The sequence below is a fragment of the Erinaceus europaeus genome, chromosome 12, assembly GCF_950295315.1.
Source record: "Erinaceus europaeus chromosome 12, mEriEur2.1, whole genome shotgun sequence".
In the NCBI taxonomy this organism is placed as follows: domain Eukaryota; kingdom Metazoa; phylum Chordata; class Mammalia; order Eulipotyphla; family Erinaceidae; genus Erinaceus; species Erinaceus europaeus.
The window spans coordinates 98,161,169-98,188,725 of NC_080173.1; the positions used below are offsets into that span (position 1 = coordinate 98,161,169).

Below are 27,557 nucleotides of genomic sequence, written 5' to 3' on the forward strand. Positions count from 1 at the left end.
TTTTGTTTGTTTTTGTTTAAGTATAGACAGCCAGAAATCAAGAGGGAAGGAGGTGGTAGAGGAGAAAGGCAGAGAGACACTTGCAGAACTGCTTCACTGCTGTGAAGTTAGCTGCCTGCAGGCTCAAACCCAGGTCCTTCCCCATTTTTTTTTTTGCCTCCAGGGTTATTGCTGGGGCTCGGTGCCCGCACTATGAATCCACTGCTCCGGGAGGCTTTTTTTCCCCATTTTGTTGCCCTTGTTGTTGAACGTTCTGGTTATTATTGTTGTTGTTGCTGTCAGTGTTGGATAGGACAAAGAGAAATCGAGAGAGATGGGGAAGACAGACAGGTGGAAAGAAAGACACCTGCAGACCTGCTTCACCTCTTGTGAAGAGACTCCCCTCCCACAGGTGGGGAGCTGGGGGCTCAAACCTAGATCCTTAGGCAGGTCCTTGTGCTTCACGCCATGTGCCCAGCCCCTAAGTCCTTCCCCAGTGTAACATACACTTCACCAGGTGTTCCACCACCTCCCTTTTTTTTTGCCTCCAGTGTTATTGTCAGCATATTGGGTGCTGTCTCAGTGTAAGTATGTGGACTGGCCTTATTTTCACTCTTTAAACTTAAGAATAAATTCCTTATATTTATATAAGGAGTCGTGTCAGTTTGTGTGGGTTCGGATTAGTTGGCCTTAGTTGTCATACTTTGTAATGGGTATAGTCAGAAACAAAACTTAACATTTATTGGGGCTCAGTGCCGACACTACGAATCCACTTCTCCTGGTGGCCATTTTTTCCTTCTTATTGGATAGGAAAGAGAAAATGAGAAAAGAGGGAGAGATAGAAAGGGAGAGAGAGAGATGCCCGAGGCTCCAAAGTCCCTGGTTCAGTCCCCTTCACCACCATAAACCAGTCCTGAGCAGTGCTCTGGAGAAAAGAAAAAGGGAGACAGAGAAAGAAAGAAAGAAAGAAAGAGAAAAAAGAAAGAAAGAGAAAGAAGAAAGGAAGAAAGGAAGACACTTGCAGACCCGCTTCACTCCTTGTGGGAGTTGAGAGAAGGTTGGGGACATGGTGCATGATGGTGGAGGTGAATTTAACTTGGCGGTGGGAGAAGTGTGCAGGAAGTTGTATCCAGTGTCCACAGTCAGTCCTCTGCTAATTCATCTGCTAGGACGACCAGTCCGCTGTGTCCTGTTTCCACGTTAGCACTGGAAGTCCCTCATCAGGATAGAAGCCTCAGACCAGAAAATAAGGCGCAGCCAGTCAACACGCCCATTCCTGGGCAGCCAGCGCTGAGCCCACAAAACCCTTTCTAGTGGTTTGAGCGGTGGCGCAGTGGGTTGAGCGCACGTGGCGCAAAGCACAAGGACCGGCGTAAGGATCCCGGTTCGAGCCCCCGGCTCCCCACCTGCAGGGGAGTCGCTTCACGGGCGGTGAAGCAGGTCTGCAGGTGTCTGTCTTTCTCTCCCCCTCTCTGTCTTCCCCTCCTCTCTCCATTTCTCTCTGTCCTATCCAACAATGACAGCCATGACAACAATAACAATCACAACAATAATACAATAAGGACAAAAAAAAAAAATAGCCTCCAGGAGCAGTGGATTCGTGATGCAGGCCCAGAGCCCAAGCGATAACCCTGGAGGCAAAAAAACGAAAAACAAACGACAGACAAAAAACCTTTCCAATCATTATCCAGCTGACCTCATCTAGGGCCCCGCCCCGCCCCGCCCCGCCCCGCCCCTTCCGGAAGTGGCCTCAGCGAATCCCGGCACCTTAGCAACAGCACTTTTCGGACTGACCAGTCAGGGCGCGAGGTTCGCCGTGACAGCCAATCAGAAGGAGCATCAGGAGTGAGGCGCTTGGGGCGGGGCCTGGCTCAGCCGCAGCCATCTTGGTGCGAGAGAAACAATAGGACGGAAGCGCCGCGGTGCCGAGCGGCTTCGCACGTAACGCTGTCGGAGCCCGCTGCCCGCGAGGACGGCTTCTCTCGTCTGTCGGAAGGCGCCGTCTCTGGGTACTTGAGGGTGTCCCCTGGGCTCCAGACGGGTGGCCTCCCCACGGCCGGCGGGCATCCCCGAGGTCTCGCCGTCACTGGAGACATTGTGTCATCAGGTGCTGGGGACGCGGCCCGCCGCTCGTCTGTCTGCGGCTCTCGCCGGGGCCTCGGGGGCACACACACGACCCTGCGGCCTCTCCTGAGGGGCCCGCCGGCTGTGCAGCCATCTTGAGGGCCGCCGGCCGGTTGGGCCTGTCAGTTGGGGGCGGGGGCGGGGGCCGGCCGGCCGGGTGGTGCGGAGACGCCGCGGGATGGATGGACCCCAGCCCGTCGCCTCGGTCGGGGTGAGCGAGCGCCGCCGTGGGCGCCTCTGTCTGCCGCGCCCTCCTCGAGCCCGCCTTCCGGGGCCTGGCGGAGAGACAGCCCGCGGCCGAGTGGGGGGACGCGGGCACCGGGGGAGACGGGCGGCGCCGGGCCGGGCCCGGGCGCGGGGGGCGCGGGGCGGGGCGCGGGGCACGGCTGGCTGCCTCCCTCCCTCCGTCCCTCCGCCGCACGTCCCTGCCCCTCGCCGCCATCGGAAGCTTCCCTGTTGTCTGTCCCTCGGGGAGCGTGGACCCAGCAGCCTCTCTCGTGTCTGCTTGTTTATCTTCCCGTTTGTTGCCCTTGCTTGCTTGTTGTCTCCATTGTTGTGGTTATTATTGTTGTTGTTATTGGTGTCGTCGTCGTTGGACAGCACAGAGAGACATGGAGCGAGGAGGGGAAGACAGAGAGGGGGAGAGACAGACAGACGCCTGCAGACCTGCTTCACCGCCCGGGAAGCGACGCCCCTGCAGGCGGGGAGCCGGGGGCTCGAACCGGGATCCTGACGCCGGTCCCTGCGCTTGTCCCACCGCGCTGCCGCCGACTGCCGGGAGCCGGGCTCTTTGTGGGGCGCGGAAGGGGGGAGCTCTGGCTTCCGCGCTGGACACGGGTGTTGGCAGGTGGACCCACGCTCCCAGCGTGTCTGTGCGTCGGTGTCTGTCTGTCCCCCTAGTGGGGCGGGGCTCGGGGAGGCTCCCGGACGGACACACCGGCGAGGGCGGCTGCCGGGGGAGGCGGGATGGCGTCACGTGACGGCAGCATCTGCAGCCTGGGGGCTGAGCAGCGTTGCGACCGGGAGCTGCACAAAAGGTTTAGTCATCAGGAACCCAAAGGCAAGACGCGAGCAGGTGAGATCTGGGGTCTTCACATCGGAAGAAGCCGGCAAGTCAATTTTAGGTATTCGCCCAAGGGGCTGGAAATTTATTATTTTTTATTATTATTATTATTATTATTATTATTATTTTTTTTTTTTTTTACCAGAGCACTGATCAGCCCTGGCTTTTGGTGGTGCAGGGGACTGAACCTGGGACTTTGGAGCCTCTGGCATGAGAGTCTCGTTGCATAACCATTATGCTATCTACCCCTGCCCAGGAAAAATAAATTTTTAAAAAAGTTTGTTTTAATGTTTATTTTCTGTTTTGTTGCCCTTGTTTTTTTTTTATCGTTGTTGTGGTTATTACTGTTGTTGTTACTGATGTCGTTGTTGTTGGATGGGACAGAGAGAAATGGGGAGAGAAAGACAGACACCTGCAGACCTGCTTCACCGCCTGTGAAACGACTCCCCTGCAGGTGGGGAGCCGGGGACTCGAACCGGGAACCTTAGGACGGTCCTTGCGCTTTGCGCCACGTGCGCTTAACCCCTTTAACTCGCCGCGCTACCGTCCGGCTCCTGGAAAAATAACTTTAAGAGAAGGTACTGATGCTTATGAACACAGATGTTGCGGCTCACCAGTTCTATGGCTTTTTTTTTAATTGTTTACTTATTATTGGATGGAGACAATTGAGAGAGGAGGAAGAGAAAGAGACACACCTGCTTCACCTCTGGGGTTGGAACCTGGGTCCTGGCGCACTGTGTGTGTGTGTGTGTGTGTGTTTTGTTTTTATCACCAAGATTACAGTAATTGCAATGAATCCTAATATTTAGAAATTTGTTTTTATTTGCATTTTTAGCAGGGTAACATTATAAGTGAACTTAGATGGTCATTTACTAACTTGGTCCTGTGGAGTTTGTATAATTGTACCCAGTAACCTGATATTCAGTATTTAGAGAGAAATTTCAGGGTAGTGTTAAATACTGTTTTAGCTTTAGCCACTGTCAAGATTAGAAACTGGACAGAATGGATACTTATCAACTGAAAAACATTTTTTTGCAGAAAAATTAATAGAACTTTTTATTTCAATTAGTTTACCTGCTTTATGACTTTAGCATAGAATTTATAGGACTTGTTAGAAACCAAATGAATAATAACTAGGGCTGGGGTGGATATACTGTAAAAAGCAGGTTAGCAGATGTAATATAATAAGACTTTTGTGCCTCCAGGCTTCTCAGAAGGCAGGCTGATGTCCTGGATACCAGCCCTCTATCTGAGCAGCAGAGTGAGTGAGGAAGGTGTGCCTGCTCACTGGGAGCCTTCTCCCTTACTGAAGGGCCTGGAGCCCGCCATGAACTGGCATAAACTCAGCAGCTGCACGCCGGGGCATCCTGTTTCTAGGCAACAGGGATGAGCTGAGCCGCCCTGAGACCAGCTGGCTGAGGTGGAAATTTTCCACTGCTTGACTCATAAAGAGGATGCCCAGGGGACAAATTTTCCCTTTAAGTGAAGTTATTTTACCGCATACTATCCTTTCACCTTGAACGGACCAGACACATTTTTGTGTAGTAGTGCAAAAACAGATGACTATATCCTAAACATATTTTTATCTTTTAATTATATGATTGATCATTTGCATTCATGTAATAAAAATAAGGAGTGGGGGAGTAGTATAATGTTTATGCAGAATACTTTGGTGCCTGTGTCTCTGAAGTCCTGGGTTCAATCTGTACCACCGAAAGCCTGAACTGAGCAGTGCTCTGGTTAAATGTAGCAGTTAGTATAACAATGATAATAACCACAACAATGATAAAACAACAAGGGCAACAAAAGGGAATAAATAAATATAAGGAAAAAAATTTTTTTAAGTAGCAGTATCTGTTTTACTGTTGTAGTTATTATTGTTGTTGTTATTGATGTCATTGTCGATAGGACAGAGAGAAATGGAGAGAGGAGGGGAAGACAGAGGGGGAGAGAAAGATAAGACACCTGCAGACCATCTGTGAAGTGACTCCCCTGCAGGTGGGGAGCCGGGGGCTCAAACTGGGATCCTTAAGCCCTGTCCTTGCTCTTTATGCCACGTGCACTTAACCCACTGCACTACCGCCCACCTCCCAGTATCTTTTTTTTATTATTATTTATTTATGAGAAGGATAGGAGAGAGAAAGAACCAGACATCACTCTGGTACATGTGCTGCCGGGGATCCAACTCAGGACCTCATGCTTGAGAATCCAATGCTTTATCCACTGTGCCACCTCCCAGACCACAGTATCTATGGTTTGTAGTGTGCCTTGGTGGCAAGGAAAGTTCCTTTTCTTTTCCCTTTTAAAGAATTTATCTATTCATGAGAGAGATAGGAGGAGAGAAAGAATCAGACATCACTCTGGCACGTGTGCTGCCAGGGATTGAACTTGGGACCTTATGGTTGTGAGTCCAAAGCTTTATCCACTGCGCCACCTCCTGGACCACTCTTTTTTTTAATATTTATTTATTCCCTTTTGTTGCCCTTGCTGTTGTTGGATAGGACAGAAAGAAATGGACAGACCACTAAAAGTGGGGCCCTAAACAATGGCTGCCAGAGTTCTAAACTCAAACACAAATAAATGGTCAGCAAAAAGTCAGCACATGAGAATCTCACAGGACAGATGACAGCAGTTGCTTCAGCACGAAGGCAGTGAGCAGCCTGTCGTCGACGCGCCGGCTGTAAGAAAAATGGGTTTGGGAAATGGCTCGGGTAGAGAACGTGCCTCCATGTGAGCAGTCACAGGTTCAATCCCCTGCATGTACTAGGACCCACAGAACTGCACGGACAGTGGAGTATGCTTTGGAGTCTTCTGGCACTTCCCCCCTTCCTTCTCTCAAAAACAAAAACAAAACACATCAAACAAACGAAAGACCATCAGAATAAAAATAAAGCCAAGAGGGGCTGGGTGGTGGTGCATCTGGTTGAGAGCATAGGCTACCATGCACAGTGGGTTAAATACACATGGCACAGAGTGCAAAGATCTCAGTTCAAGCCCCCGACTCCCCACCGGCAGGGGAGTTGCTTCACAGGGTGAAGCACATCTGTTTTATTATTATTGATGTTGCTGTTGTTGGATAGGACAGAGAAATGGAGAGAGGAGGGGAAGACAGAGGGGGAGAGAGAGACACCTGCAGACCTGCTTCACCACTTGTGAAGTGACTCCCCTGTAGGTGGGGAGCCGGGGGCTCGAACTGGGATCCTTAGTCCAGTCCTTGCGCTTTGCGCCACCTGAACTTAACCCACTGCTCTACTGCCAAACTCCCCAGAGGATGAATTTTAATATACTTATTTGTTATATATTTTATTTATTTTGGATAGAGAGAGAAATTGAAAGAGATGGGGAGATGGGGGGGGTACCTATTTAACTTAGGAAAACATTTCTAGGTAAGCTGAAAGTGATTCCTCGAGCCAACTCAGTAACTTGAGCTCCTCTGGGGGAGGACAGAGGACCTAGTGGGGGCTGTATAGTTTTGTGGAAAACTGAGAAATGTTATGCATGTACAAACTATTATATTTACTGTCGACTACAAAACAGCAATAATAACAGCAACGATAAACAACAAAGGCAACAAAAGGGGGGGAAGCCTCCAGGAGCAGTGGATTTGGAGTGTAGGCACGCGCCCCATCGATAACCCTGGAGGCAAAAAAAATTCCCCAATGAAGAAATAATAAAAAAAAACTAGAACAAAATGCTCACAAGGGAGAAAATGAACAGCTTGTGTTGGATCACAGGTGGGAGAGCTACCACCTGGACCCTCTCCCTCATGGGACCCACTTGTCTGTCAATCCAGAGCCTGATGATGCAGAGAGGTGAGGCGGTGTGGTCTAAAGAGTAGCAGCAGGTAGGGGTATAGCATAATGGTTATGCAGAGACTTTCATGCCTGAGGCTCTCAGGTCCCAGGTTCAGTCCTCCACAACGCTATAAGCCAGAGCTGAGTGGTGCTCTGGTTAAAATTAAAGTAAATAATTAAATTAAAATATTAAATAAGTATATTAAAATTCATCCTCTGGGGAGTTAGGCAGTAGCGCAGTGGGTTAAGTTCAGGTGGCGCAAAGCGCAAGGACCGGCCTAAGGATCCGGTTCGAGCCCCTGGCTCCACCTGCATGGGAGTCACTTCACAGGCGGTGAAGCAGGTCTGCAGGTGTCTGTCTTTCTCTCCCCCTGTCTTTCCCTCCTCTCTCCATTTCTCTCTGTCCTATCCAACAACATAGACATCAACAACAATAATAAAAAAAACAAGGGCAACAAAAGGGAATAACTATTAAAAGAAAAAGAAGGTTTTGGGAACTGGGGAGACAGCATAATGGCTGTGTAAAAACACTTGCTTTTTTTTTTTTTTTACTCTTTTCAGTTTATTGTATGAAGGAGTTACACTAGTCCAAGTTGAAAGCAGACCCCAAATGTTACATTATACAAGTAGTGAGGTTTTTGAGCTTGTGACAAGGGACAGAAGGGACATTCTGCTCATTGCAAGGAAATCCTCACTTAAGCTTCAGTGAGCCAAAAGCACTTAAAACCCATGAACCTTCTGGCCGTCCTTAGCCAGTCCCATCCCGACAAGGAACTGCCGTGTTCTTGCGCTGGTCCCCTGTAGCTGAATTTCTTCTCCATGTTCTGGATGCTCAGTTACAGTACCATTGCAGGCAGATTTCTTCCTAAACACCTTCACTGTTTTCTTTGTATGGTAATCATCAGCAATCCCTTAGGGAGTAGTAAGGGTCTTCCTGCCATTTCTCTGTTGAATTGTTATATGGATATAATCCTCAGTGCCAGCAGGAAGCAGGTCATCACCCTTACGTGCATCAGCAAAGGGTCGAAAGAGTGGAGGTTGTGGATTTGAGAGCCTCAGGCATGAAAGTCTCTTTGCATAGCCATTATGCTATACCCCCACCCAGAGGCTCTTTTTTCCATTTTGTTGCCCTTGTTGTTATTGCTGTTGGTTAGGACAGAGAGAAATCATAGAGAAGAATCATAGAAGACAGAGAGGGAGTAAGAAAGAGAGACACCTGCAGACCTGCTTCACCGCCTGTGAAGTGACCCCCCTGCAGGTGGGGAGCTGGGGCTTGAATCGGGATCCTTATGCCGGTCCTTGTGCTTTGCGCCACCTGCGCTTAACCCGCTGTGCTACTCCCAGCCCCCTGGCTTAAAGCCTGTTAAAAGCTGAGTGTCATATGGATCCATACAGTATATAGTCTTAAGTGATTGGCTTCCCCCCCATCCCCACTTAACAGACCTTGTGATTGATTTGCATTATCGCACACATCAGTTTCCTTCCTTTTTCTTTCTTTTTTTTTTTTTTTTTTTTTTGCTGATGCTTCTTGTCTGCCCTGTCCCATTACTCCCCCATTTAGGTAATAAGTGAGAGACAATTGGGGGCTGGACGGTGGCACAGCAGGTTAATCGCACATAGCTCTAAGCCTAAGGACTGGCGCAAGAATCCCAGTTGGAGCCCCCGGCTCCCCACCTGCAGGGGGTCACTTTACAAGTGGTGAGACTGGTCTGCAGGTGTCTGTCTCTCTCCCTATCTGTCTTCCCCTCCTCTCCCGATTTTTCTCTGTCCTATCCAACAATAACAGCTGCAATAACCATAATAGCAACAAGAGCAACAAAAATGGGGGGGAAATGACAAATATGGCCTCTGGGAGCAATGGATTGATAGCGCAGGCACGGAGCCCCAGCGATAACCCTGGAGGCAAAAAAAAAAAAAGGAAGGGTGAGGGATGTCAAAGGAGAGAATACACAGCACAGCACACCTTTTTGAGAGTGTGGCGGCAATGGGGGCTTGAATCTGTGCGTGGTGCAGCGCACTCTACCAGGAGCTGGCTCCGTGCCCCAGACTTAAGTTCTGTTCCGCTGCACACCCGCTAGGCATTTGGATTGTTCCCCTTTGCTGTTGTGGGCAGTGCTGCTGGGGACTCGCCTGTGTGGACATTGGTTGTTTTTTGTCGGGTGAATAGCTCGGAGTAGGGTTGTAGTATGTATGTGTGACTTGATAGGCTGCCGCCCTGTTTCCCAAAGTAGCTGGGCCTTTGTCAGTCTCAGCAGCACCATTAGAGTCCTAGTAACGGACGGACGGACGGATGGTGTGGTTGTTGGTGAGTGCAGGTGTGAGCAAGTGCCAAGCGATGGTTCTGGGTCTGGGACTCTGGGACTCTGGGGCTCGGAGCTGTGGTGACGAGAGTTGTTTTTCTTCATCAGGCCGGCACACTTCCCCTTGGGCTCTAGAGCAGCCCTCTTGTTGCCTCGGTAAGTCACGTTTGTAAGCTGAGTGCTCAGGAGCTTTCCCTAGTCATGGCTGTTTTCTCTGTGATACTTGAAAAGTTGGTCTGGGAGGAGTAGAGCATAGACATCATTCCTGAGGCCCCAGAGAGCTCTGATTAAAAAAAAAAAGTTTCAAATGGTAAGGTATCATTCTTTCCAGCAGAGTTTTTTTTTTTCTCCTTCAGTTAATTCATCTTTATTTATTGGCTAGAGACAGCCAAAAATTGAGAGGAAAGGGGAAGGGAGAGAGGTAGAGAGACACCTGCGGCCCAGCTTCACCTCTTGTAAAGCCTCCCCCCCCCCCCCGTAGGTGGGGACTGGGGGCTCGAACCCAGGTCCTTGCTCACCATAACGTGCACTCAACCAGGTGCCAACCACCCTGCTCCCCAGCAGATCCTTTGATGGCTTTAGGTCCCAGCCTGGAAGAACGCTGTTCTTTGGGCCTCCATACAGTCTGTTTCGTGGGCAAATGTGAATCAACATGGGAAATTAATTGCTAAATTAGAGCTAGTGGTTCCCCGCCCCCATAGGACAGACAGAAACTGAGAAGGGAGTGGGAGATGGGTAGGGAGAGAGAAAGACACCTGCAGGCCTGCTTCACCACTTGTGAATAGTCCCCAGCCCCCCTTTGCCAATTGGAAGTGGGGCTCGAACCAGGTCCTCCTGCATTTTGGCGAGTGCACTAACCCGGTTCACCAACTCTGACCCCTTGGAGCTAATGTCTTAGCTAATGTCTATCTGTTTAGGTACAGGATATAAATATATGAACTTCACAGTTAACATACCAGGATTTCTGAGGGGGCTGGGTTTTTAACCTCAGATATTTAAAAATGTTAAAAGATCCCACTGTTCAAACCACATGTGTCAGAGAGTAGCAGGGAGAACAGGAAGCAGTGGCTTTGTTGCTTTCCTTTTTTAAAAAGAGACAGTAGTTTGATTTGGTAAAACACACGCACACCCTCTCTGGCTTATATGGTGCCAGGGGTGAGGGGCCTCAGGCACACACATCCTGCTCTGCCTACTGAGCCACTTTCCTGTCATTGGATCTTTTTCTTTGCTTGGCCAGTTGAAGGCCAAGGGAGAGGAAGTTGATCCTTCATTTTCCCACTGGGTTGGGGTCTGTAAGTGACCCTAGAAGTGAAGTTGCACTTTGCTGTGTGAAACACTAGCTGTGAGAAATGAGCAGTACTGTGAAGCCACACTTGCGTTCATATTGAGAGAACCAACAGGAAATAAAATAATGAAATCAACCACGAAGCAGGACCGACCTGATTTTGCCGTGTGCAGTGCATTGACATGTACTATGTCTTTCTTTTTAATTCGAAAAAGTGAACTGGTTCCCACTTGCTAATGTGAGTGGACAGCCCAGAGTAGAGAAATTCAAGCCTTTCTCCTCGACAGTGAGGCCAGAAAACTGGAACCCAGAGGGATCCGGGGACGTAGTTTTTTTTTTAATATTTATTTATTTATTCTCTTTTGTTGCCCTTGTTTTTTATTGTTGTAGTTATAATTGTTGTTGTTATTGATGTTGTTGTTGGATAGGACAGAGATAAATGGAGAGAGGAGGGGAAGACAGAGAGGAGGAGAGAAAGACAGACACCTGCAGACCTGCTTCACCACTTGTGAAGCGACCCCCCTGCAGGTGGGGAGCCGGGGGCTTGAACCGGGATCCTTAAGGCAGTCCTTGTGCTTTGCACCATGTGCGCTTAACCCGCTGCGGTACCGCCCGGCTCCCTGGGTATTATCTCGTACTAGAACCAGGACTAGAATCTGGCTCCACCTCACTAAAAAATAACCAGCTGCCTCCATAATTCGGCTTCACATTTGGGAGTTTCCTCTGTGATCAAAGTGGCTTCAGAGATTAAACCTTATTTTTCTTGCTCCTGTCCTGAAGATAATTCTCTGGGGAGCAGTGCAGTGGACTCCTCGATTTACTGCTAATGAAGACGTTGGGGACCTTGGAGGAGGGAGCAGAAGCCCTCCCTTGACTTTCCAGCTTCTGGCCACACCCATGAACAATACGCCAGAGTTGGTGTGCTGGACTGACTTTTTGTTTGTTTTAGATGGTTCACTGGAGCGGTGGTGGGCGAGAGGTATTTTTCACTTCATACGTTTAAGGAACCTTGAACCCAGTTGTAAAAGTATTTGCCTCATTTGTCAGCACTGCTCTCTAGTAGTAAGAACAGTTTTACTCCTGAAACCTGCGCATCATGGCATCTAGAGAGGTTGCTCAGCTGACAGTGAAGAGTACCAGAGTGCCGCCCTGGTTGCTTTCCCAGTAAGTAGCGAGGAAGGAGGGGAAGCAGGAGGATGAAGGGCCTTTTTTTTTTTTTTTTTTTTTTTTTTTTTGAGGGTTCATGCCATTTTATTTACAAATACTTTTAATATGCTGAGTTCAGCTTTTTTAGAGACAAGACTTCATGAAATGTTCCTCTTCATATCTGTTTCACAGATGAGCTAAGTCCTTTTTTTTTAATTTCGTTATTGGGGAATTAATGTTTTACATTCAACAGTAAATACAGTAGTTTGTACATGCATAACGTTTCCCAGTTTTCCATATAACAATACAACCCCCACTAGGTCCTCTGTCATCCTTCTTGGACCTGTACTCTCACCCCACCCACCCACCCCAGAGTCTTTGACTTTGGTGCAATACGCCAATTTCAGTTCAGGTTCTACTTGTGTTTTCTTTTCTGATCTTGTTTTTCAACTTCTGCCTGAGAGTGAGATCATCCCATATTCATCCTTCTGTTTCTGACTTATTTCACTTAACATGAATTCAAGGTCCATCCAAGATCGGCTGAAAACGGTGAAGTCACCATTTTTTATAGCTGAGTAGTATTCTATGGTGTATCTAGACCACAACTTGCTCAGCTACTCATCTGTTGTTGGACACCTGGGTTGCTTCCAGGTTTTGGCTATTACAAATTGTGCTGCCAAGAACATATGTGTACACAGATCTTTTTGGATGTGTGTTGCGTTCCTTAGGATATATCCCCAGGAGAGGAATTGCAGGATCAAGGGTAGGTCCATGTCTAGCCTTCTGAGAGTTCTCCAGACTGTTCTCCACAGAGGTTGGACCAATTGACACTCCCACCAGCAGTGTAGGAGGGTTCCTTTGACCCCACACCCTCTCCAGCATTTGCTGCTGCGACCTTTTCTGATGTGTGACATTCTCACAGGAGTGAAGTGATATCTCATTGTTGTCTTTATTTGCATTTCTCTGACAGTCAGAGACTTGGAGCATTTTTCATGTGTCTCTTGGCCTTTTGGATCTCTTCTGTGGTGAATATTCTGTCCATGTCCTCCCCCCATTTTTGGATGGGGTTATTTGTTGTCTTGTTGAGATTTTCAAGTTCTTTATATATTCTGGTTATTAGCCTCTTGTCTGATGTATGGCATGTAAAGATCTTCTCCCATTCTGTGAGGGGTCTCTTGGTTTGGGTAGTAGTTTCTTTTCTTTCTTTTTTTAAAATATTTATTTATTTATTCCCTTTTGTTGCCCTTGTTTGGGTAGTAGTTTCTTTAGCTGTGCAGAAGTTTTTTAATTTGATGTAGTCCCATAGGTTTATGCTTGTCTTAAGTCTTCTTTGTAATTGGATTTGTTTCATTGAAAATGTCTCTTGGAAACAGAGTTGGCAGTCAGCTGAGGTAAAGAACAAACACCTCATCACAGACCCCTGCGAGCGTCAACCCGGCTTTGACCTAGCACGTTATGATCGGGCCCTCCTCAATCGCTATCGAACAGGCCATGGCCGGTGCGCCGCTATGTTCCACCGCTGGGGAGCCAGAGACGACCCGAACTGCCCCTGCGGCTCCAGACAGACTAGGACCCACATAGTCAAAGACTGCCACCTCTCCAGATTCAAAGGAGGTCTCGAAACTTGACATCAGGCTCAACCTGACGCTGTTGACTGGCTACGGAAGAAGGGCAAACGCTAGAAGAAGAAGATTGAAGATGTCTTTAAAATTTATGTGGAAAAGAGTTCTGCCAATATTTTCCTCTAAGTATCTGGTAGTTTATGGTCTAACATGCTAATTCCTTATTTCTTAAGCAGCTGGGGTCTCACTATGAAGAAAGGTGCAGCAAATCCAGACCCCCATGGTCTGGGAGGTGGCGCAGTGGATAGAGCATTGGATTCTCAACCATGAGGTCCTGAGTTCAGTCCCCGGCAGCACATATACCAGAGTGATGTCTGGTTCTTTCTCTCCTCCTATCTTTCTCATGAGTAAATAAATAAATTCTTTTAAAAAAAAATTTGGATCCCAAGTAAACAGTCGTCATAAGTAATGGCTACCATTTGATTTCCACGGAAAAGGGCAAATTCTTCCCTGGCCCATCCTCATAGTGGCTCCTACGGTGTTGTTAAAATTCGGAAGGCTCTTGCTGGCCGGGCTAGCTTCACGGGCGGGTAACAGAGACGACCAGAGACATACGGCTGGGCAGGGAAGCTGTATTTCTTTATTCAAGAACAACGATTCATAAACTTAAGACAAACTAATCACCAAACAGAACTCTGCTGTCTCTTTGCGGCGGCGCAAGCACTCTCTCGAACTCTGCAACTCTGGAACTCTCTCCAACTCCCGAACTCTGCAACTCTGGCGGGGTTCCTAGGGGCGGGGCCAAGCGGCCTGCGAAACTAACTGGACTGATCCAATTCTCTTGGGGGGGGGACTAGAACAACCCAATGTAAAGCATACAACACTACGGACCACAGAGGTTGTGACCCTCTGGATGCTGTGTCCCAGCACAGCACTGTCAGAAGCTCTGTGAAACATGCAGAGACCCAGAGAGGAGGAAATGGCCGAGGGGGCATTTTAAAAGCAGAAGCTTTGGAATTTGGTCGCCAGCATCACAGGTGCCAGGCTGATGCTCTGATTCTCTCGTAAATAAAGACAGTGAAAGATTTTCAGATTGTGGTATGTCTGGTTCTTTCTCTCTCTCTCTCTCTCTCTCTCTCTCCTCCTTCCTCCTTTTAATAAAAAGATTTTCAGATTATGTTTCTAAATCCTAGCCCCTGAGATGTTTTGTACTTCACAACTAATCATTTTGGCCTCTGAATTGGGCTTTTGTACTGGCAGGCCAACCACGAGTCACTGGCTGTCTTCAGTATTGCTCTTGCAAAGAGTCTTTTCACCAGATGAGTTTGTGAAAAGTGTGAGTTTGTCACACTTGTCTGTATCGACTCAAGAGACAGAGCTTGTGTGGCCAGGCATCCCCAAAGCTACTTGTCGTGGAGACACTCAGGACTTGCCAGAACGATCATGAGAGCTGGGTGCGCAGCTGTGCCACGGCACTCTGAACGCACAGCCTCCTGGGGACCCATGACGCAAGGTCGTAAAGGGTGAGACAGCAGGGTGTGGAGAGACGCTGGCTGACGCCTTCCCGCTTAATCCCTGTTCGTTCCAGTTCTCACCCTAGTTTATCAGAGGCTGCCCGGGGAGCCCGCCCAGTGGCGGCTCACAGTGTAGTGCACGCGGGTGCCCGTGTGAGCACCTGGTTCCTGCCTGCAAGGGGAGGCTGGGTTAGCGTGGAGTAGTGCTGCAGGTGTGTCTCCTCTCTCCCTCTTTCTCTCTCTCTCTCTCTCTCTCTCTCCCTCTTTCTCTCTCTCTCTCTCTCTCTCCCTCTTTCTCTCTCTCTCTCTCTCCCCCCTCTCCCTCTCCCTCTCTCTCTCTCTCTCCCCCTCCCTCTCCCTCTCTCTCCCTCCCTCTCTCCCTGTCTCTCTCCCTACACCTCTCTCCACCTTTCTCCCCTTCCCCTCCCCTCCTCTTCCCCCCCTTTATCAGAAGAAAAAGAAAGAGGCTACTATGGTGGGTTGATTGGAGGTGCATCTGCTTGTTTGTACTCCTTACCAAATCAATTAATCAATAATTTCCAACCAGCACTAATCAGCTCAGGTTTATGGTGGTGTAGGGGGGTTGAACCTGGCCTGGGACTTTGGAGCCTCCGGCATGAGTCTCTGCATATCTGTCCATTTCTATGTATCTCTGCCCATAAATAATAAATATTGAAGAAGAAATAAGGGAGGGGGGCAGTGGTACACCTGGTTGACGACACCTGTTATCGTGTGCAAGGACCCAGGTTTGAGCTTCTCTGCAGCTTCAGAACAAAGCTTCACAAGCGGTGAAGCCCGTCTCCCTCTTCTCCCCTCCTCTCTCAGTTTCCGTCTGTCTTGTCAAATGAAAATAGAAAAAGAAAGAAAGTCTTAACGAAGAAACAGGTCACTGTGTGAGCAGTGGGGAAACAGCTCAGCTCCCAGAGACTCCTCAAGCACCAGGCTTTGTTTCCAGCTCTGCATGTACTGGAGTGGTTGGTACCTCTCCTCTCTCTCTCTCTCTCTCTCTCTCTCTCTCTCTCTGAGCTAGGATATGAAAACAGCTCAGCTGCTAGAGACTCCTCAAGCACCAGGCTTTGTTTCCAGCTCCGCATGTACTGGAGTGGCTCTCTCTCTCTCTCTCTCTCTCTCTCTCTCTCTCTCTCTCTGAGCTAGGATATGAAAACAGCTCAGCTGCTAGAGACTCCTCAAGCACCAGGCTTTGTTTCCAGCTCCGCATGTACTGGAGTGGCTCTCTCTGTCTCTCTCTCTCTCTCTCTCTCTCTCTCTCTGAGCTAGGATATGAAAACAGCTCAGCTCCTAGAGACTCCTCTAAAGCACCAGGCTTTGTTTCCAGCTCCGCATGTACTGGAGTGGCTCTCTCTCTCTCTCACCTGGAGCTAGCATATGAAATGTTTTTTTTTTTTTTATTATTTATTTTTATTTATTTATGAGAAAGAACCAGACATCACTCTGGCACATGTGCTGCCGGGGATCAGACTCTGGACCTCATGCTTGAGAGTCCAAAGCGTTATACCACTGTGCCACCTCCCGGAGCACACGAAATAATAGACTACTTTGTGAATAGAAAATGTAAACACACGATGAGAACACTCTCATGGGAGAAGCGAAGTGCCCCATGTACATGTGCTATGCCCGGGCAGGCAAGTCAGAGATGAGGAAGAGTTCAGCAGACTGTGGTGGACAGACAGACCTTTCTTTTTTCAAAAAATCTATTAGTGATTTAATAATGACTGACAAGACTGTAAGATAACAGGGTACAATGCCACACTGTTCCCACCACCAGAGTTCCGTATCCCATCCCCTCCATTGGAAGTGTTCTAGTATTTTTTAAATTTATTTATTTACTTCCTTTTGTTGCCCTTGTTTTATTGTTGTAGTTATTATTGATGTTGTTGGATAGGACAGAGAAATGGAGAGGAGGGTGGAAGAGAAAGACAGACACCTGCAGATCTGCTTCACCATCTATGAAGTGACTCTCCTGCAGGTGGGGAGTCGGGGGCTTGAACTGGGATCCTTATTTCAGTCCTTGCACTTAGCGCCACGTGCGCTTAACCCACTGCGCTACCGCCCGACTCCCAGTATCCCTAGTCTTTATCCCTCTGAGAGTATGGACAAAAATTCTTTTTTGAGTTTTGAAAAGGTGGAGTTCTTCTGTAATTGCTGCTCCACTGGACATAGGTGTTGTCAAGTGGATCCACACACCCCCAGCCTGTCTCTATCTGTCCCTAGTGGGCTCTAGGGAGGTGAGGTTCCAGGACACATTGGTGAGGTCATCTGCCCGAGGGAGTCAGGATGGCATCATGGTAGTGTCTGCAACTTGGTTGAGACATGCCTTATTTCTTTTTTCTTTTTCTTTTTTTTGCCTCCAGGGTTATTGCTGGGGCTCAGTGCCTGCACTGTGAATCCATTGTTCACCACCTGTGAAGCAACCCCCCCTTAGGTGGGGAGCCGGGGGGGGGGGGATCAAGCCAGGATCCTCATGTTGGTCCTTGCGCTTTGTACCATGTACGCTTAACCTGCTGCACTACCGCCTGGCCCTCCTCCATGCCTTATTTATTTGTCCATGGTGCTGGGTTGAGTTTCCTTCTGTGGATCTTCTTCCTTGTTTGCAAGAGGGAGAATAGTGTTTGCCTCATATAAAGAATCATGAAGTGAGTGGTCTGGGAGATGGCACAGTGAATAAAGTGCTGGACTCTCAAGCATGAGGTCCTGAGTTCAATCCCTGGCAGCACATGTACCAAAGTGATGTCTGGTTCTTTTTCTCCCTCCTATCTTTCTCATTAATAAATAGATTATTTTTTAAAAGAATCATGAAAACCAAATGATGTAATTTTCTGTAAGGAGCCTAGAACATAATAGGTGTCTAACCCACATGAGGGAGCATTTGCACTTCTGCAGCAGACTGCTTCTTACGTGTCAGCTGGGAACTGGAGGAGTCCAGTGCGAACCTTGCAACTCAGACCCTGTAAATAAACCTACTGGAGCGCCGGGGCTGGGTGTGGTGCACCTGGTTGAGCGCAAATGTTGCAGTGCTCAGGGACCCTGGTTCAAGCCTCCAGTCCCCACCTCGGGGAAAGCTTCACAAATGGTAAAGCAGCGCTGCGGTGTCTCTGTCTCTCCCTCTCTATTTACCCTCTTCCCTCTTGATTTCTGGCGGTCTCTACCCAGTAAATAAATAAAGATAATAAAATTAAAAATACAACTAGTGGAACACTTTCCTGGCAGGGGAGATGCCTAATGATGGTTTTCCCTGGGGAGACCCGTGCATTGCACTTGGGCATTACCGTATGTGGAAATGTAGCTGCATAAGTTGTGGCAGGGAGCGCGGGGTTCTCTATCTCCCCCCGGAAGTTACTGGTGGAGACTCTGTTTTCTGACCTGTTAGGGAGAAGAAACTGAGCTTGGCATACTCTGAAACATGAGCGAGAGTACAGAGTTGTGTTTGCTGGACTGCATGTGTAATCTGGGGTTTGAATTCGATCTAAGGTCCTAGACCCCAAATGAGAGAAAGCCATGGTCCCAGGACTCGACTTTGGTGTAAAGGTGTGCCCCAGCTTTTGGAGCTGGATCAGGATGGAACTGATAAAAATAGTTGGTGACCTAGAACACACTGTATCTTTTCAAACAGCCAGGCCTGATCAGTTGTTTTTAGATACAGTTAATCATTAAAGCTGGGGCCAAGCTTCCCTGCTAATAAGATCAGTGTGGCTTGTCTTTGGCCTTGGGCACGGGTGACGGGAGTGAACACTCTGGGGAGTACATCTTGCTAGATGATAGGCAGGTTTTCTTTTCTCTTTTTTAAATGAGTGACTTAACTGCTTTACAAAATTACAAGATTTCAGAGGTATAATTTTACACCCACACATACTGTGTGAAGTCGCCACACCTTCCAACAAAGTTCTGTGTCCCTTCCCCATGACCACCACAGTTCACAAAGCCCAAGAGAAGTTTTAGTTACAGGTTTTTTTTGTTTGTTTGTTTAAATACATTTTTTAATGTTTTATCTATTTAATTCATTCCCTTTTATTGCCCTTGTTTTATTGTTGTAGATATTGTTAGGTAGGGCAGAGAGAAATGGAGAGAGGAGAGAAAGACAGACCCGTTTCATCGACTGTGAAGCGACTCCCTAGCAGGTGGGGAGCCGAAGCCTCGAACCAGGATTCTTATGATGGTCCTTGCGCTTTATTTACTTATTCCCTTTTGTTGCCCTTGTTCTATTGTTGGTGTAGTTCTTGATGTCCTTGTTGTTGGATAGGACAGAGAGAAATGGAGAGAGGAGGGGAAGACAGACACCTGCAGACCTGCTTCACTTTGTGAAGCGACCCCCCGTAGGTGGGGAGCAGGAGCTGGAACCGGGATCCTGACACATGCGCTTAGTTAACCCGCTGCACTCTACCGCCCGATTTCCCCGAGTACATTTTATAAAGACAAGGCCATGGGTGAATCCTATAGTAAACACACCACTCTGGTGTGTTGATAGGGGGTTTGTAGATCATTGTATCTTTGCTCAAATTTTCTGAGAATCTAAAAAGAGTCCATTAAAAATACAAAGAGTTAACGGTGAGATTTGAAGACCACCCTGAGGTGAACGATTTCATTACAGAGACATGGGCCAGGCCGTGGTGCACCCAGTAGAGCGCATACACTAGCACGCCCCTGGTCCCACCTGCAAGGGGGCAGTAGCATATACGGTGAAGCAGTGCTACATGCAGGTGGCCTCTTTCTCTCTAGCTTCCCTTTCCCTCAGTTACTGTCTGCCTTTATCAAAAGGAAGTAAATAGATGTAAAAATAAAATATTTAAAATACAAAAATCTATTTAAAAGAAGATAGAACCGCAAACAGCAAGATCTGACTTGGATGCAGTTTTGAAGCCGTTATTTTACCCCCCACCATGGCTTGGAGCTTTGTCCCTTGCGGGGGGGGCGGGGGGGTTGGGGGGGCTGGCGCGGCTGTGAGGGCCCCTCCTGGAGCGGGTGACTGTGAGCCTCGGGTGGGGGGGGCCTGGCAGCTCAGGGCGGTTCCCAGGGGGCTTCCAACTCAACTCCTGTGTCACTGCTTGTCGTACAGCGTCCCACCCACGCAGTCAAGGAGCCGAGGCTGAGCAGAGAGACTCACGGACAGACGGAGGACGCGCAGGCCGCTGGACCCCGCTGCCTCCCCCTTCTCCCTGCGGCCTGCGTCTGGAGGATGAGCCCAGCCTTCAGAGCCATGGAGGTGGAGCCCCGTGCCAAGGGCGTGCTCCTGGAGCCCTTTGTCCACCAGGTCGGGGGCCATTCCTGCGTGCTCCGCTTCAACGAGACGACCCTGTGCAAGCCTCTGATCCCAAGGGAGCACCAGTTCTACGAGACCCTCCCGGCCGAGATGCGCAGATTCACTCCCCAGTACAAAGGTGAGCCCCTGCGGCCGGAGGGCCAGGTCCCCAGCGTGGAGGGCGCCTGGCAGCCACCCCCCTTCCCCACCCCTCCCCCTCTGCTCCTCCTCCTCCTCCTGGCCCTCAGCCCAGCACCTCGCACCCTCAGTTTGCCAGCCCCGGTAAGATTGCTCAATTGTTTGGATCTGTTCGTATTGAGTTTATTTTGGGTGGAAGTGTAGTTGTGTTTTATGTTCAGGTGTCTCTTGATCACGGTAACCCACAGTCCCCTGTGGGGGAAGACTTTGGGAGAATTTTACCCAGAATACTTGCCGCCTGCTTTTTGCCCTCCAGGAAACCAGAAGCCGGGTGATTAGGTAGGCTGGGAGCAGGGAGCAGAGAGCAGGGTTGAGTCAGATGGACCGCAGGAGTGGGAGGTCTGTGCTGATTAGCTGAAGCCTTTTGCTGTAATGGAATGTTCCTGAAATCGCTGTGCTGAGGCAACCCTCTGATTCACTCGGTGACTTCCTCCTTTTTCTATGACTCTTTTTTGTGGGACACCAGCAGCCTCCATTGGCGGTGGTCTTCCCTGGGGAGGGGGAATCATCTAAAAAGCACTTGTTGAGGAAATTAAGTGCTCTGACCGCCTGGCTCTACAAAGAACTCTCACCGCTTGGAGAGTTCCTGGGACTGGCGAAACATGCTCTTTGAAGACAGAATGTCCTGAGAGCCTGTCTCTGTATTCTGAATCTGCATGTGTGTTGCCGTGGGGCGGGCGGTTTGGGGGCCCTCACTCGGTCCTTTTCTGTTGTTTTTTTTCCAGGACAAAGCCAATGGCCCCTGGTTAGCTGACCATCCCTGTCCCATTTTTCCCCCTGGTCCCTTCCACTGTGACCACGGGAAAGTGTGGTCCCCTGAATTCCCAGAGCCGGGCTCCACCTCAGAAGTGTCGTCTCTCTGAGCACGCATTCCCCTGCAGCGAGCAGGCGGGCAGATAGCAGAGACTGAGCCGATTGAGAGATGCTGGGCCAGAGAGGCCTGGGAGGAAAGGTGTCCAGCCAGTCGGCTTAGGACGCTCGTCGGCACCTGCTGAAATGCTCCTGCCCGACAGCCCCTCCTCAGAGACTTGCCGTTACACACGGCAGGTTCTAGAGACTTGCGGGAGAGCTGCTCTCGAGGCCACCACGCGTCTGTGCTCCTAGGCCAACCCTTGTGCCCTGTGTTCATTTTATTTTGTGACCTGAGACTGCAAAAAGCAATCAAGTAACACACGAGGAGGACAGAGGCTTAGCGCCTCCACTCTGGGGAAGTTCCGCAAGAAGCCTTTGCTGGGTGTCTGTTGTGCTTGTGCTGGTCTGCTTGGCCGGTCTTGCCTTCCCTTTGTCTCCCTCACAGCCCTCAGGCAGACCTGTGTGCAGGCCGCTCTAAAGCAAGCCTCTAGGGCCATCGAAGTTTCTATTTACAGTATTCAAAATTCCTTTAAGGTACAAAGAGCAAATGCTTTGCCCTCTCTTAGGATTAGAAGAATTACATAAAACTTAATAAACATTTTCAATGATGGAAAAATGTGTCTTGTAATTCTTTGGCTCTTGCCTTGCTGAGTGTCTCAGAGAGGAAGCCTCTCAGTCATGTGTGCTCCCTAATTGCTTGTCTTGTGTGGTGTCATCTTTTCTAGCTGTTTTGATATTTGTTAGGTTTGCAGATGAGTTTGAGGCCTCTGGCAACATAGAGACTAAGGAACAGGGTAAGAAAAACACAAACGTTACAATCATGTTATTTATCGCACATCTGCTTATGGAATTAAAAGCCCTCTCTGCTCCTCCCCTGCCCTCCAGGTGTGGTTTCTGTGCGCTTTGAAGAAGATGAAGACAGGAACTTGTGTTTAATAGCATATCCATTGAAAGGGGACCATGGAATTGTGGACAATGTAGACAGTTCAGACTGTGAACCAAAAAGTAAGGTCCTAAGGTGGACAAACAAAAAGCTCCACGTCCTAGAAACAGAAAAAACTCCTAAGGACTGGGTACGACAGCACCGCAAAGAGGAGAAGACGAAAAGGTAGGTAGGGGCTGAAGTGTGGAGCTCGACCTCTGGGAGGGGGGGAGGTGGTGGGCGTCTTAGTACAGTTGATCCTCCCGGAACCAACCACTTAGCGGTAAACTTAGCACTGACATGCCCCACTACTCTGGGCTTGACTGGTTTGGATCGCCTTTTATCATCCTAGTGGCTGGTGGATTCAGTCACTCATTCCTTTGGCGGTTGTCCTATGCCAGGCCCTCCGCTGTATCCTAGAGATGTAGTAGTGGCCGTGACAGGAACCGTCCTGTCACCTCTGATTTCCTGATAGTGGAGGAAAAAAAGAACTGATGGGGTTTGCTGAAGCCTGCTACTCCACCTAAGAGGCCCCTGGGTACTCTCTTTCCAGCCTGGTCCTTGCGTGTGGCACCATGCGCTCAACCAGGCGCACCACCACCTGGTCCCCAGCTCACTGGTTTTCTTTCTTAATTTTTTCCTTATTTGAAAAGGGGGGGGGGGCGGCAGGGACAGATGAGAGATACCACCGCACCCCTCCACCATCCTGAATATCCCCGTGTGGTGGTCCAGGGCTTTATGCTCCATAAGGACTGTGCTTAGCTCAGGGAGAAACCCCCCTTAACTTATTCTTTATTATTTTATTTTATTTTATTTTTCTGCCTCCAGGGTTATTGCTGGGCTCAGTGCCTGCACCATGAATCCACTGCTCCTAGGGAGGCCAAATTTTCCCCCTTTTGTTGCCCTTGTGTTTTTTTTTTTTTTTTTTTTAGAATGTATTTATTCATGAGAAAGATAGGAGGAAGAGAGAAAGAACCAGACATGATTCTGGTAAATTGATAAATGTGCTGCCAGGGATCAAACTCAGTACCTCATGCTTGAAAATCCAATGTTTTCTGCTTCCCCAGAGACCCACCCTATTAGGGAAAGAGAGAGAGAGACTGGGAATCTGGATCGACCAGTCAACGCCCATGTTCAGCGGGGAAGCAATTACAGAAGCCAGACCTTCCACCTTCAGCAACCCCCAACGACCCTGGGTCCATACTCCCAGAGAGAGAGAGAGAGAATGGGAAAGCTATCAGGGGAGGGGATGGGATATGGAGATCGAGTTGTGGGAATTGTATGGAGCTGAACCTCTCTTATCCTACGGTTTTGTTAATGTCTCCATTCTTAAATAAATAAAAAGAAAAAGAAAATCCTACTGTGCCACCTCCGGGACCACTTTTTTTTAAAAAAAAGAAAAAAGAAAAAAAGATTTATTACAGTGAGTGAGAGAGCGAGAGAGATCAATCAGATAAACAGCTCGCGCCAGGGTTTGAACTTGGGGCTTTATGCTTAAAAATCTGGTGCTCTGCAAGTACTGCACAGCCTCCTAAGAGATTATAGGGGGTCTTAGTTAATGGTAAAGACCTACTCTGGGGAGTCGGGTGGTAGTGCATCGGGTTAAGCACATGTGGCGCAAAGTACAAGGACTGGCTGGTTCGAGCCCCCAGCTTCCCAACTGCTTGGGGGGGGGGGGCGGGGTCACAGGTGATCTTTTTTTTTTTTTTTTTTTTTTTTTAGCTAGGACAGGGAGAAATTGAGAGAAGAGAGGGAGAGAGATAGACCCCTGCTTCACCACTTTTGAAGCTTCCCTGCTGCAGGTAGGGAGCCGGAGGCTCAAACCGGGATCCTCGAGTGTGTCCTTGTGTTTCTAGCTGTGTGTGTGTGTGCGCGCTTAACTGGGCACGCTAGAGCGCTACGTCAAGCTGTCATATTGGCCATATGTGTGAAAGTTCCTTCATAACTACTGCATTTTTTTTTAGATTTATTTATTTATTTATCCATGAGAAAGACAGTAGGAGAGAGAGAAAGAACCACACATCACTCTGGTACATGTGCTGCCGGGGATTGAACTCAGGACCTCATGGTTGACAAACCAATGCTTGATCCACTGTGTCACCTTCCAGACCACCATAACTACCGAATTTTAACAAGACATTATGACTTAGTGCGTCTTTGTCTCTTTATAGCCATAAATTAGAAGAAGAGTTTGAGTGGCTGAAGAAGTCTGAGGTGCTGTACTACAGTGTAGAGAAGAAGGGGAGTGCGAGTTCGCAGCTTAAGCACTATAACCCCTGGAGCATGAAGTGCCACCAGCAGCAGCTACAGAGAATGAAGGAGAATGCGAAACATCGGAACCAATACAGTATCCTTGTGTACAGGCCTCCTTTCTGCCTGGGGGAGGGAAGGAAAATGCACACTCCCTGGGTCCAGAGGGGCGGGCTGGTGCTTTTTGTTTGGTTGCTCGTTTTATCTTTGATCGTGGTTGTGTCAGGAAACCCTGTATGACTGTTATCGCCGGGCTGGCTTCACGGGCGGGTAACAGAGACGACCAGAGACACACGGCTGAGCTGAGAACGCAGTTTGATCTTTATTCACGAGCGGGCAAACGTGCTCTCCTGTCTTTCTCCTCCGGCGGCAGGGAGGGCCTCCTAAACTAATCAGCACACAGGTCTGTCCTGCAGGAACTCAGGAAGTACATAGGATAGGGGGCGGGGAGAAGGGAGTAGCGCGAAAACTAGCAGGGGCTAAACCAAATCTCCTGGCTGGGGAGAGCGAGACCAAACCAATGTGAAGCATAGCACAGAAAAAAAAAAATGCCCGTCGAGGCAAAAGCCCACAGAGGCGGCAGCAAAGGTTCTTTAGCTGATAAAGCTTTGCCCACAGAGGCAAAAAATGGCCCCCTCAGGCCTTCCCTTGGCAGCACACTGGTTGTTGTTGCCCGCTTACATGTTCCTCCATGTTTGTGCCAGTTTCTTTTTTTAAAATGCCTGTATGATAAAGGTTTCTGTTCACCCCCACACTCCTGATACTATGGTCATTTAGTTAAAAAGAAAAGGGGCGGGGGGGAGTCGGGCTGTAGCACAGCAGGTTAAGCGCAGGTGGCGCAAAGCACAAGGACCGGCATAAGGATCCCGGTTCGAACCCCGGCTCCCCACCTGCAGGGGAGTCGCTTCACAGGCGGTGAGGCAGGTCTGCAGGTGTCTGTCTTTCTCTCCTCCTCTCTGTCTTCCCCTCCTCTCTCCATCTCTCTCTGTCCTATCCAACAACGACGACAACAACAATAATAACTACAACAATAAAACAACAAGGGCAACAAAAGGGAATAAATAAAATATTTTAAAAGGGGGGGAAATTGTTGCTATGCTTCACATTGGTTTGGTCTCGCTCTCCCCCGCCAGGAGATTTGGTTTAGCCCCTGCTAGTTTTCGCGCTACTCCCTTCTCCCCGCCCCCTATCCTACGTACTTCCTGAGTTCCTGCCGCAACTGCCGGAGGAGAAGGATGCAGGACAGACCTGTGTGCTGATTAATTTAGGAGGCCCTCCCTGCCGCCGGAGGAGAAAGACAGGAGAGCACGTGTTTGCCCGCTCGTGAATAAAGATCAAACTGCGTTCTCAGCTCAGCCGTGTGTCTCTGGTCGTCTGTTACCTGCCTGTGAAGCCAGCCTGGTTAAAACAACATATGACAACCACAGGCAACTGGCAGCCTTCCTCAGGACCGAGGGCTTGCTGAGAATACAGAGGGTGGGATGTGAGGGTGTTCTGGCTGTGATATCTGCCACCCGGTGTCACACCTGGTTATATGCATGTTAGTGTGCACAAGGACCTGGGTTCAAGTCCACAGCAAGTACTCCAGGTGTGTCTCTGTTTCCTGGGTTCTAGATCCCAATTCCTGCCTGCAGGGGGAAGATTGACAAGTGGAAAAGCACTGGGATCTTGAGCCCCGGTCCTTGTGCGTGGTGAGTGTGCTTATCAGCGGGGCGTGCTGCCAGCGGGCCCTCTCCCCCCTTCATGCTCACTAATAAATCTTAAAGTGACAACAAATGCTGGTCCTTAACCACTCAGAATTCATCTTACTGGAGAACCTAACTTCCCGCTATGAGGTGCCTTGCGTCCTGGACCTCAAGATGGGCACACGCCAGCACGGTGACGACGCTTCAGAGGAGAAGGCAGCCAACCAGATCCGCAAATGCCAGCAGAGTACATCTGCTGTCATCGGTGTGCGCGTGTGCGGCATGCAGGTGAGGCGCAGGGCGTGCTGGGTGCCGGGGTTGGGGTGTCCCGGCAGATGCCACTCACCTACTCGGGCACGGTCCTGTTCCTCCACAGATTCCAGACTTGACTGGGATTGTTATTTTCCAGCTGTGTCTGGCGACCTCCCTTGGGCCTTACTGGCTGCGTCTCGTCTGGGCAGAGGGAGGAAGGCAGGAGGATCGGTCCTTTGCACTGACCCGTACATTGAGCAAGGGGCTGGCGGCAGAGAGGGGCAGTTCTGCGTAGGCCTTGATTAAAAAGGACAGTATTTTTGTGGCTGGGACACTAACAAGGTCAAGTATGTGGTCCACCATGTGACTGCCGCTCCTCAGAGTCCCAGCTCTGAGGTGACGCGCTTGTCTTCCTCCCACAGGTGTACCAGGCGGGCAGCGGGCAGCTCATGTTCATGAACAAGTACCATGGACGCAAGCTGTCAGTGCAGGGCTTCAAGGAGGCACTGTTCCAGTTCTTCCACAACGGGCGGTCCCTGCGCCGTGAGCTCCTGGGCCCTGTGCTTAAGAAGCTGACTGAGCTTAAGGCGGTGTTGGAGCGACAAGAGTCCTACCGCTTCTACTCCAGCTCCCTGTTGGTCATCTACGATGGAAAGGAGTGGCCTGAGGTGGCCCTGGACTCAGATGCTGAGGACTTAGAGGACCTGTCAGAGGAGTCCGCTGATGAGTCCGCTGGCGCCTACGCCTACAAGCCCATTGGCACTAGCTCAGTGGACGTGCGCATGATCGACTTTGCACACACCACCTGCAGGCTGTATGGCGAGGACAGTGTCGTGCACGAGGGCCAGGATGCTGGCTATATCTTTGGGCTCCAGAGCCTGATAGACATTGTCACAGAGATAAGCGAGGAAAGTGGGGAGTGAACTTGCTGGCTGGAGCGGCACTCGTGAAACTGTCCCGGGCACAGCTGTGCTGTGTTGGGAAGGAAGCCAGTATGGCCAGGCGCTGGCCCTGCAGCCTGGGGCTGATGTGCAGAGGCCTCTGAAGAGTCCCCGCCCCAGCCAGCCCCAGCTGTGCTCCCAGTCTTTATTTATTTAACTATTTCTTCAACATTCCACATTTGATGATGCAGATACCTCTTTATTTCCCTGAGTGTATATGTTCTAATACAAATCCTTTTGTTAATTGTGCACAGTGTTGGTGTCACTCAGGGTTTTTTTTTATCGCCACCAGGGTTATCCTACTGCAGAATGAATCTATCACTCCCAGTGTCAGTCAAAGTTCAGGGCGTCATTGGGCCGGGCTAGCTTTGCGGTGGGAGATCAGCGCCCCAAGGCTGAGCGGAGAAGCAGTATTTCTTTATTCACGAGCGAACAG

General features: G+C 49.5%; 1 protein-coding gene, 1 long non-coding RNA gene and 1 pseudogene across 3 annotated transcripts; 2 read left to right on the forward strand and 1 right to left on the reverse strand.

Moving 5' to 3' along the window:
- Positions 1-1,840: 1,840 nt before the first annotated feature.
- Positions 1,841-27,370, forward strand: IP6K2 (inositol hexakisphosphate kinase 2). Of its 2 annotated transcripts, none has more exons than XM_060204742.1 (6): positions 1,841-1,988; positions 19,839-20,160; positions 21,957-22,179; positions 24,165-24,340; positions 26,041-26,216; positions 26,603-27,370. In XM_060204742.1, the coding sequence occupies exons 2-6, from the start codon at positions 19,959-19,961 to the stop codon at positions 27,101-27,103; spliced, it is 1,278 nt and encodes a 425-aa protein (XP_060060725.1). In that variant the 5' UTR covers positions 1,841-1,988; positions 19,839-19,958; the 3' UTR covers positions 27,104-27,370. The 2 variants fall into 2 exon arrangements, with proteins under 2 accessions (XP_060060725.1, XP_007533641.1); XM_007533579.3 differs by lacking the exon at positions 1,841-1,988 and adding an exon at positions 2,298-2,314.
- On the reverse strand, positions 7,681-14,758 carry LOC103122982 (eukaryotic translation initiation factor 1-like; annotated as a pseudogene).
- LOC132542100 (uncharacterized) lies at positions 20,367-21,687 on the forward strand. Its single transcript, XR_009553252.1, has 2 exons — positions 20,367-20,498; positions 20,945-21,687. It is a non-coding gene; the product is annotated as an uncharacterized LOC132542100 (long non-coding RNA).
- Positions 27,371-27,557: the final 187 nt, after the last annotated feature.

What these genes read in the sequence shown, in the direction of transcription:
- IP6K2 (XM_060204742.1), top strand. Translation starts at nt 19,959, where the DNA reads ATGAGCCCAGCCTTCAGAGCCATGGAGGTGGAGCCCCGTGCCAAGGGC. An exon ending in AAAGAGGAGAAGACGAAAAG is followed by an intron (nt 22,180 to 24,164) that starts GTAGGTAGGGGC and finishes GTCTCTTTATAG; the next exon opens with CCATAAATTAGAAGAAGAGT. An exon ending in GAAACATCGGAACCAATACA is followed by an intron (nt 24,341 to 26,040) that starts GTATCCTTGTGT and finishes TTAACCACTCAG; the next exon opens with AATTCATCTTACTGGAGAAC.